The sequence below is a fragment of the Podarcis erhardii genome (genome assembly GCF_964252035.2).
Source record: "Podarcis erhardii genome assembly, chromosome: 1".
Classification (NCBI taxonomy): domain Eukaryota; kingdom Metazoa; phylum Chordata; class Lepidosauria; order Squamata; family Lacertidae; genus Podarcis; species Podarcis erhardii.
This window is the reverse complement of record NC_138497.1, coordinates 118,033,849-118,043,887: the sequence shown is the minus strand read 5'-3', so window position 1 is coordinate 118,043,887 and position 10,039 is coordinate 118,033,849. Positions and strand designations below refer to the sequence as shown.

Sequence of the window (10,039 nt, the reverse complement as noted above, 5' to 3'; positions counted from 1 at the left end):
GGGACAGTCCTGGATTTACAAAAGCTGTCCTGGTTTCTGCTGTAATCCTGGAACGTCCCACTTTTCCTTAGGACGTCCCTACATCCATCAGAGAAATGTTGGAGGGCATTGCGTGCTTTCACCCACCAACTTTCCACAGGAGCATGGTCCTTAGGAAAAATTTCGCAGGTGTGCTCAGCATCCACCCTTCCTCAACTGGGAGGAAGAGGGGCGGAGAGGGGGAAGGAAAAAAGAGAAAAACAGAGGGGGGGGGGGCAGAGAGAGACCAGGCCTCAGGGACCCTCCATCAGCGAGAACTATCCTATGTGTATGTGTGTGTACATTTCTCTCTGCAGTACAAGCGCTTCCCTGCAACCCCCCCCCAAACCCCCCTCCACTGTGACCTGTTCCAGCAACACACCGGGCGCTGCGTGAGTGTCAGGCTCTTTTATAACGTTCCTTCCAGGGAGGTGATGGAGTGGTCGGCACCAAGGGCAATGGGGAAACGGGGGGGGGGGCGAATGGTAGGAGCCAAATTCGGTCTGCCCACTCCCCTCGCCCCCCGCCGTTCTGTGACAGTTAGTGGTGGCGAGCAACGGCTTCCCAGGGCTCGCGGCGTTCTATGGCCAACGGGCGCAAACAAAAAAAAAAATTCCCACCCACCCCGCTCAGTCCTCTCTCTATGCAGAGCAGCGGCGGCGCCATGTTTCAGCCTGCCAGGCTCCCCCCACCTCCCCTCAAAACAGGGCCCGGCGACTTCCACCCCCAGCCCAGGCTCGAGTAAGGCCACACCCCGAGCTATTACACACAGAAAGAGGCAGCGGCTTCTCCACCTCCTCTGCTTACCACCATCCCCTCCCCGCCTCAAAAAAAAAAAAGGCCACACACACAAAACTCACCCCTCACGACCGCCGGGAAAGCCGCTCATTAAAGCCGCCCGTGTCCCCCACAGGCTTCCGTCACATCTCGCGGGAACTCACTGACACATCTCTTTCTTTCTCGCTCTCTTTCCGCCCGGACCCCCTCCCCTCGCATCCACCACCAACACGCCGCCGCCGCCTTACCCCGTAGGAAAAGATGCAGCCAGTCACGTGATAAGGCGCTTTGGCAGGGAGGGGAGGGTGGGCTGTGGAAGGAAAGGGCAGAAAAGACACGCGCGCGCGCGCACTGGCGCCCGAAGCGGGTTGACACGTGGTTGTTGGGCGCCGCGAGGGCGGGGCCGCTGACCGAAGCTCCTTCCGGAAACAGCCGAGCGCGCTCGGCAGCCTCTCGCTCGACATCCCCCCTCCCCACCCCACATGCCGCGCGCGCCTTCTCCGTGCGGCTGCGCGAGAAGCTCTGAGTCTGAGCAGCAGGCAGGGAGAGTTACTCGCCCATTGAATTGTGTATGAAGAGGCTTTCGGTTTCTACAAATGTACACGTGACGTGGGATTCTTCGTCCTAGGCATCTCCAAACTCGGCCAAACCTCCAGCTGTTTTGGGACTACAACTCCCATCATCCCTAGATAACAGGAGCAGTGGTCAGGGATGATGGGAATTGTAGTCCCCAGCAGCTGGAGGGCCAGCCGAGTTTGGGAGTGCCTGGTCTTAGTACTTGCAAGAGGGAAAGGACACGTTCCGCCCTCCCCCATAGAAATCTGCCTTAGAACTGTAGAGGATCGTCTAGTCAGGCTTTCCCAAACTTGTGTCTCCAGCTGGTTTTGGACTACAACTCCCATCATCCCTAGCTAGCAGGACCAGCACACAGGGATGATGGGAGTTGTAGTCCCCAAACAGCTGGAGACAGAAGAGAGTTTGGATTTGATATCCCGCTTTATCACTACCCTAAGGAGTCTCAAAGCGGCCAACATTCTCCTTTCCCTTCCTCGCCCACAACAAACACTCTGTGAGGTGAGTGAGGCTGGGAGACTTCAGAGAAGTGTGACTAGCCCAGGGTCACCCAGCAGCTGCATGTGGAGCAGAGACGCGAACCCCGTTCCCCAGATTATGAGTCTATCGCTCATAACCGCTACACCACACTGGACAGGTTTGGGAAACCCTGGTATTCCAACTCCCTACAATGCAGGGATCAGTGTGGGGCTCGAACCCACCACACTGAGATTAACAGTCCCCTGCTCAACCCGCTGTGCTAAGTGGTGCGAGTGGAACTAGTGGCCAGCCTAGCCTAGTTCTGCCTGAGAAGCAGCTACTCTCCCAAGATTGCACGGGGTTGGACTAGCCGACGTTTGGGGGATCCCTTCCAGCTCTACAATTCTATGGTTCCAAAATGTCTTTCATGACACGGGGAGAGGCTTTGGCTGGAAACAAACATACACAAGAGGCAGCAGGCACTGTTTAGCAGGGGAAAGTTTAAAACAAAAACAGTAAAAGCAACAGAAACCACCAGAATGACTGAAATCACCTTTCAAAAAATAATTTCATTATAAGCATTTAAGTGCTACTACTTCCATTCCCTGATGTTTTGAGTGATCTTTACTAAAGCCTGTAGTTCAGCATTATTCTTGTATTTCAAGTAGGATAAGGCTGTGAGGGTGCTGGGCTTTCTAAACACTACGGTCAGTGTTTCAACCAGCTCACATTTAGCCTAACCCCCCATCCCAACTTAACCCCCCATCCCAACTACTGCATACTATAATTTGATATGCTGCTTGCATCCTTAATTATGAATTTCCTATTGAATGCAGCTGCATAATTAAAAGGTGCTGGCAAGTACATCCTTATACCTGTACACCTGGAAAACATTAAGTGTTTTCAGCACTGTTTCTTTGCCTTCTGCAGCAGGGTTGCTAGAGTATGGTGACTGCCCAAGCAAAGACAGTACCTCTCAATGATTATCTAAATAAATTCCAGCTTTTCCTTGTTATTTCTAGCCCAGCCAGCAGCAGAGCAACAAAATCCAAGCTATTCCAAGAAATTGAGCATCCTTAATTTTCCAAATATATATAAAAATTGTCCAGTAGCACCTTAGAGGCCAACTAAGTTTGTTCTTGGTATAAGCTTTTGTGTGCATGCACTTCTTCAGATACGAAGCTTATACCAAGAACAAACTTAGCTGGTCTCTAAGGTGCTACTGGACCATTTTTTATATATATATTGACTGCATCAGACCAACATGGCTACCTACCTGAATCTTAATTTTCCAGATGGTCCTATTTAGCCTGGATTTGCATTTGACAGAAGTCATGCAGCACCAAAGAAAAGCAACTTAAATTCCCTCATTGAACTACTGATCCTTATGATTTCAGCAACATTCACTGCATTGGTGAGAATTTTAATAATGTTCAATGATAGCTTCAAGTCCTAGTCAGTACTGAGGTTTCTATTTAGAGACAAGTTAGTGGTTACTGATCTTTCTCATTCCTGAGCAAAACATTCATAAAATGTTACAGTAAGTATTTTACTTATTATCTTCACTTCCTTGGACTGAACCTCTCACTGACGTAGACGATTTTATTGTAAGGTCCATGAATACTCTGGAATACATATAAAAGGACAAGGTCCAAGATCTGCTATATGAATTAAGGGTAAGTTATCTACATTTGCTAAAGCACGGCTGGTAGCTTGCTTTTATGGAGATCCATATATATATATATATATATATATATATATATATATATATATGCAGGTTTTGGTGTCCTCGGGTGTCTTCCCGTGTAAAAGTTGGGGTGTCTAGGCGACGTTTCGACGAGGTCTCACTCGTCATCTTCAGGCTGGTGCTTTCGGCTTCTTGTTACCCGTGAAAATCTACGAAAGCATATATATATATATATATATATATAAAAAAGCAAGTTCCATAACAAAATACAACATATAATTGTGGAAGCCAGGTTCGTTGCATGATAAAGCTGAAGTCAGGTGTTTAATATGATCTGTCAAGATTTACAATACTGTTGCACTGAGTTTGTCTCAATTTCCCTGATCTGAATTTCCCCTTCTAAGGTATAAATTTAGACCTTGCAGTGTTTGGGAAAACTTATGACAAAGTCAAAACACAAACATGACACAGGCAGAGTTTAAACTCGTTACCATCTTTAATTAAGCTGCTTTGGAAGTAGCATACATTCCATGATAAACATTTTTCGAACCCAGGTTCACAGAATCACATTGTAGTTCATTAATACCAATGTTACACACAGATCTCTTCACATGGCAAACAAGATCAAGAAAGCAACCATCAGACAGAAGAGACCCATGGCTTCAGACAGGGCAAATCCCAGAATAGCATATGAGAATAGCTGCTGCTTCAGTGAAGGATTTCTGAAATAAAAGATAAAAGTCATGTTTGCATTTATTCTGAAGCATGTCTTTTCAACAAATCCACCAATATTATAACCTATGCCGAGGAAAAAAAGTTACCAGCTTATGGAGCAAATTGCTTACACAAAGGGTTTAATAAAAAGTTTGTGTGCAAGGCTTATTACACAGCAACTAAACAATAATTTGCACAAGTTTCAGCATGACTTCTTGGCCAAGTACCTGCAGCTCAAATGACTGAAAAGGCTGAGAACCATGTGGTTGTTGTTGAAAGCAATGCTATTTGGCAGGTGTAAGCATGTGAAGTGCATAGTCTTAACATTTCCTCTGGAAGAAGTGGGGAAACCTTTAGATTGTTCTACCTACAACTCCCATCAGCCCTAGCAAGCGTGGCCAGGGACTATGGGAACAGTAGTTCACCAACATATGGAGGGCCAAAAGTCCCCTCTACCTGTTCTGAACAAAGACAAGCACCAGCAATTATGTAATTTCACTGCTTACTAAAACTCAATTTATTTTCACACTACTTTGTTGGTCATTAATCCCAGCTGCTTGTATTTATTAATTTTATGGCTTTGTATTATTTTGTATTGCAATTTTAAAATGTGTTTTGTACTATTCTGTCTGATAATTTGAAATGAAAGGCTGTGTGTATTTTAAAATATATATAAAAAACACCCTAAGGCTACTCAGAAAGTGGGAGGTTGTGGCTTCACAAGATTTACCACAAGAGTTAGTAATTTCAGCCGCCTCTTCCCATGAAAAGTTATACCCACCAAACTTGTTAGTGACATTGTGTGGCTCCTGCTCAGTTTCCCAACAGTCTCTACCTAAATTTGAATCTGTTATCTTGGCCAAAGCCACTGACATAGTATGCTGTTATTATACAATCCAGAAGAGTATTTAAGAAGTTTAGAACTGGAAAATTAAAGAATTCCCCTAATGCATGCAATTCCCAATCAGCACTAGTAACTATAATCCATTTTAGAGAGAGAGATTTTAAAGATCTCCCACTTTCAGTTGAATAGTTTCAATTGTAAACATTTAGTTATGAGGCAAAAGTGTTGTTTTTTTAAAAAAAGAAAAGCTTCAAATGGCTTTAACAGTTTCATCTCTCCCAGTTCCTTGGTCTCAATACAGGAAGTGTCTCATCCCATATCAAGCTGCCCACGTGTTGAGATAACTGGCTGATGTCCTGCCCCAACCACCACCTCTATCAAAGGTAAGTTGTAAGATATGGATAGGCAAACTAAGGCCCGGGGGCCGGAACTGGCCCAATCGCCTTCTAAATCCGGCTCGCGGATGGTCCGGGAATCAGTGCGTTTTTACATGAGTAGAATGTGTCTTTTTATTTAAAATGCATCTCTGGGTTATTTGTGGGGCATAGGAATTCCTTCTCTCCCCCCCCCTCCAAAATATAGTCCAGCCCCCCACAAGGTCTGAGGGACAGTGGACCGGCCCCCTGCTGAAAAAATTTGCTGGCCACTGTTGTAAGAGAAGGCTTTCCTTCCATGAACAATACCTGAATTGTAGACTGCTCCCTTCAGAAGGCTTGCCTGACAGCAACAATATCTTTGCACACAGCAAAGATCTTTCTGTTCAGCTAAGCATTTTCAACATCCTGATCATCTTATACTCCAACTTAACTATAACAAGCATAGCTGCTGTTTCTATGCTTGCTTAATGATCGTAGAGGTTTTTAAAAGTCTTCTAAGCGACTTCAAAAGTTTTCTAACTTCAGCTCTACGGCAGTTAAGAAATGCATTAAGTAAACAGAATGAGTTATGCTTTGTTACTTTATACAAGCCCCAAGGTCTTCAAATTCCTGACAGGTCTAATTTGCTACTCCTTCTTACGCTTGGGGCAAGTGCTCAGCCCTTCTGACAAACTTCCTTCCATCCACACCCATTCTGTCCCCAGTATTAAGGAGCTTTCCTCCTTAATCCCAGGGAGAAGACAAATGAAGAGCTGGCAGAAGCCCTGCACAGTTATTTCCAGCCTTCTCTGGGAGCCACAGCCAGGCTAACTGTGCCATGTGGGTGAGCAGAACAAGCTACAGTATCCTGAACCTGGAAAAAACAATGCTGTAACTTGAACCTCTTTCAGTATAATGCTGAAAGTTAGAAATAAAGGACCATTACCTGGCATAGCCAATGATTAAACTCCCGAAAACTGTTCCAATACCAGCACCGGAACCAGCCACTCCTACTGTGGCAGCACCAGCACCAATAAATTTGGCAGCCGTGTCAATGTCCCTGCTGATAGCACTAGTTTGAAACTCCCTTAGTGCTAGCTGACTGCCAGTGTTCTGAGCACCAGTAAGGAAAGTTGTGTTGCCCTGAAAGAAACAAGAAGAATTGGATTACATTTGGCACAAGTATTTGCTATAGACTTGTACTACGAAAGGCACAAGCTTCTACAGCAGGGAAGGAAAGGGGAGCTTTAAGACACATTTCTTTGGACAGGTGAGTGAGAAGATTTAGAAAGTGTTAGGTTCTTCCTAGGTTGTTTTTTTTAAAAAAAAACCATGGGGGAAAGTGCCCAAAGTAATTATGATTCTGATGTCCCTAACAACTTCTGCCAGCATGACAGCATGACACAATCCCACAGCCCTGGAAGCATTAATCCTACCGGACTGAAATTCTGCAAGAGAGGTTTAAGCAATCTACTGTGGTTTTTGCACTAAATGGCTTCAAGGCATATGGGGGTGGGGCAAAACCTAAGCTACTCTGACTCTGAGCAGTACTTGGATTGGAGACCACTTAGAAACAAACCAAAATATAAGCAGCTTCAAGATCCTTGGTATCATAATAATAATATTTATACCCCGCCCGTCTGGCTGGGTTTCCCCAGCCACTCTGGGCGGCTTCCAACAAAATATTAAAATACAATAGTCTGTCAAACATTAAAAGCTTCCCTAAACAGGGCTGCCTTCAGATGTCTTCTAAAAGTCTGATAGTTGTTTTGCTCTTTGACACCTGGTGGGAGGGTGTTCCACAGGGCGGGTGCCACTACCAAGAAGGCCCCCTCTGCCTGGTTCCCTGTAACTTGGCTTCTCGCAGCGAGGGAACTGCCAGAAGGCCCTCAGCGCTGGACCTTAGGGTCCGGGCAGAACGATGGGGGTGGAGATGCTCCTTCAGAAGCAGAGTACAAATAAACACTTTACTACGCATACTCAGCTGCAGGTCTGTGTTGTTCCAAGTTCAGACACTAAACACAAGGCAGCATGTGTTTGTCAAAAACTAAAATCTGACACTTTGTGGCAAGTTTTACTATTACAAGGCAACAACACATGGGCTCACCAGATCATTTAGGAAGCTACAGAATTGTTTAAGGTACCTCTGCAGTCCTGGCTTCTGGCCTAGACAACACCGTTGCAGAAATTGGTCTGTACAGAATTCTTGATCCAGTGCGCATCTGAAAAAGGGGGAGGATGAAGAAGTGTGTTAAAGTAATGGACACTCTCACAAAACTGCAACCATAGCCTTCAAAGCAATAACTACACAACATCCCAGCAGCTTTTAGATTCCTGGGATTTAGTTCTCTTTATAAGTCCATCCAATGAGGAAAATTCTTATTCCATGAAGCTCATCAATGGCTCACCAGGACTTGCAAAGGCACAATTTTGATCTCCAGTCATGCTTACTATAATGACTACAGCTAAGTCAATGCCCCTAAGAAAAAACTGCTCTTGAAGTCTGACCTTCACTTTTGGCACACGTGGGTTGGATAACACAGCTCATCAGAACCTTGTATTCCCATATGGTATTAAAGTGTTTTTGCTGTTGAGATAAGGATCTAGTTGGAACTCTAAGCAAGGATCTCCTCTATTTCTCTCCTTCCCATGCTATCAAGTGTTAACACCATAACCAACAGCGAGATTTCAGAGACAGCTCATCTTTGGTGACTAACTTTCTTTTAGGACAGATTTCAGAGGCAGGTTAAGAGTGGGGAAAGTGTTTCCAGGTGAGATTTTATTACAACAATCCTTCTATCTGCCCTTGTCTGCAACATCTCAAGCAAACAAGCCCACGGCACATAATTCCTGTTTGCCTTCATTCTACAGGTACCACTAAGAAAGCTCAGAGCTCCTGTAGCACACTGTCGTTTGTAATGTTGGCACACATTGCCTAAAAGTGCTGCAACTCTGCTGTGCTCAATGACCTTCAGGTCACTCCCAACCCTACAGGTCTGCAAAAGCAATTCTAATATTTAAATCCTAAGAACCATTAAAAGACAGGCCTGGCGAATTCAGCCTAACTCGTTTTGTGGGGCAACCAAGCAATCTAACACCCCAAGACCAGTCAGCGCCCTCAGATAAGCACCCCCAGACCAGGAAACCAGTTCCCAGCGAATCCAGCAACACCCCTCCTCCGCACTATAAGTCGATTGACAGATCGACCTGTCAATTCACCCTAGCGGCCTAGCCCTCCAAGCACAGATTAAGAGGAAAGGCCTTATGAATGAATGGCTGAGAGGCTGCTGCGGCCTGTTCTTGCCCTTGGATCACCTACTCGCTTTTAAGGTCACCCAGTTTTTCCACCCTCTTTCTGCAGCAGTGGGCCAATTTGGGGGGCGGGGTGGGCATTTTGCAAGGAGGACCGCATCGTCCTTAAACTTATGCATGAAACGCTGATAAGACGTGGAAAGCAAGCCCAGGAAAGCAAGCATGGAGGGCAGAGGAGAGAGAGGCATGAGACAAAGGTCTCCTTGCAAAAAGCACCATTAAGCCATGCCCTCCAAATGAATGACTCTTTGCAAAAAGACATGCCCTCCAAATGAATGACTCTTTGCAAAAAGACATGCCCTCCAAATGAATGACTTAACCGGGGTCGCCTCTGTCCCAGAGTCCAGATCCCCCCCCCCCAAAAAAACCCCATCAACGCCCCCCAACCTTTTGCAAAGGAAAAAAAAATCAAGGGCAAGAGGGGGAAGCGACCCACTCTGATCAATGCGCAGGCCCCGCTGCCAACTCACCAAGGCGGGGGACCCGGCGGCGAGCTTGACACAGGCGAACATGGCTGCGGGCGGGCGGGCGGAGCAACGGGCTGGGGGGTCCCGGGTCTGGGCCGTCTGGCTCGCTGCAGGGGAGGAGAAAGGAGAGTTTTAGGAGTCCAGCCGGCAGCGTTCTGGGAGCGGGAGGAAGGCTGAGCTCCCCGATGGAGGCGGATACAAGGAGGGGATCCGCGGCCTACCTCGAACCCGGCAGCGGCAAGCAGAGGCTCGTCCGGCTGAGTTGGTGCAGCGGTAGAGGTCGAAGGGACTGCGAGCTCTCCGCGCAGGCGCCGGAGGGGCGGAGCGCCCGGATGAGGAGGGGCGGGCGGGGGGGGGGGGAGGAAGTTTAATAGGAATTAAAAAGCAGGCGAGCGACGCGTTCCTAAGGTCGCTTCCGTCGCGACTTTGATCCATAATATTGTGGTAGGAATGAAAGGAGGAAAGACTGCTAGCTGTATCGACAAGGAAAAACGCGCTTTTTAAATGATGATGATGATGATGATGATAATAATGCTGTCACAATAATAATAATCTGTAATAATAATAATAAATTTAATAATAATAATAATAATAATAATGACAAACCTAGACAGCGTCTTAAAAAGCAGAGACATCACCTTGCCGACAAAGGTCCGTATAGTTAAAGCTATGGTTTTCCCAGTAGTGATGTATGGAAGTGAGAGCTGGACCATAAAGAAGGCTGATCGCCAAAGAATTGATGCTTTTGAATTATGGTGCTGGAGGAGACTCTTGAGAGTCCCATGGACTGCAAGATGATCAAACCTATCCATTCTGAAGGAAATCAGCCCTG

General features: G+C 46.4%; 2 protein-coding genes across 5 annotated transcripts in view; both read right to left on the bottom strand.

The window, feature by feature from the left end:
* ATF2 (activating transcription factor 2) overlaps window positions 1-1,095 on the bottom strand; it is a 38,298-nt gene extending 37,203 nt beyond the window's left edge. For 2 of the 4 annotated variants that reach the window (XM_081839782.1, XM_081839784.1), the window contains exon 1: window positions 879-1,036. The gene's annotated coding sequence lies outside the window, so the exon portion shown is untranslated. The other 2 variants (XM_081839785.1, XM_081839783.1) reach the window with 2 other exon arrangements.
* Window positions 1,096-3,991: 2,896 nt separating this feature from the next.
* Window positions 3,992-9,551, bottom strand: ATP5MC3 (ATP synthase membrane subunit c locus 3). The gene is made up of 5 exons (XM_081850116.1): window positions 9,429-9,551; window positions 9,211-9,314; window positions 7,573-7,650; window positions 6,375-6,571; window positions 3,992-4,236 (listed from the first exon to the last, which is right to left on the bottom strand). The coding sequence occupies exons 2-5, from the start codon at window positions 9,250-9,252 to the stop codon at window positions 4,122-4,124; spliced, it is 432 nt and encodes a 143-aa protein (XP_081706242.1). The 5' UTR covers window positions 9,253-9,314; window positions 9,429-9,551; the 3' UTR covers window positions 3,992-4,121.
* Between the last annotated feature and the right edge of the window lie 488 nt (window positions 9,552-10,039).

Bases quoted from the DNA above. Each gene is read 5' to 3' on its own strand.
- ATP5MC3 (XM_081850116.1), bottom strand. From the start codon at position 9,252: ATGTTCGCCTGTGTCAAGCTCGCCGCCGGGTCCCCCGCCTTG. The intron at 6,572-7,572 runs GTACCTTAAACA...TGTTTCTTTCAG, and splicing joins CAGAAGCCAGGACTGCAGAG to GGCAACACAACTTTCCTTAC. The intron at 4,237-6,374 runs GTAATGGTCCTT...CTTTTATTTCAG, and splicing joins TTAATCATTGGCTATGCCAG to AAATCCTTCACTGAAGCAGC.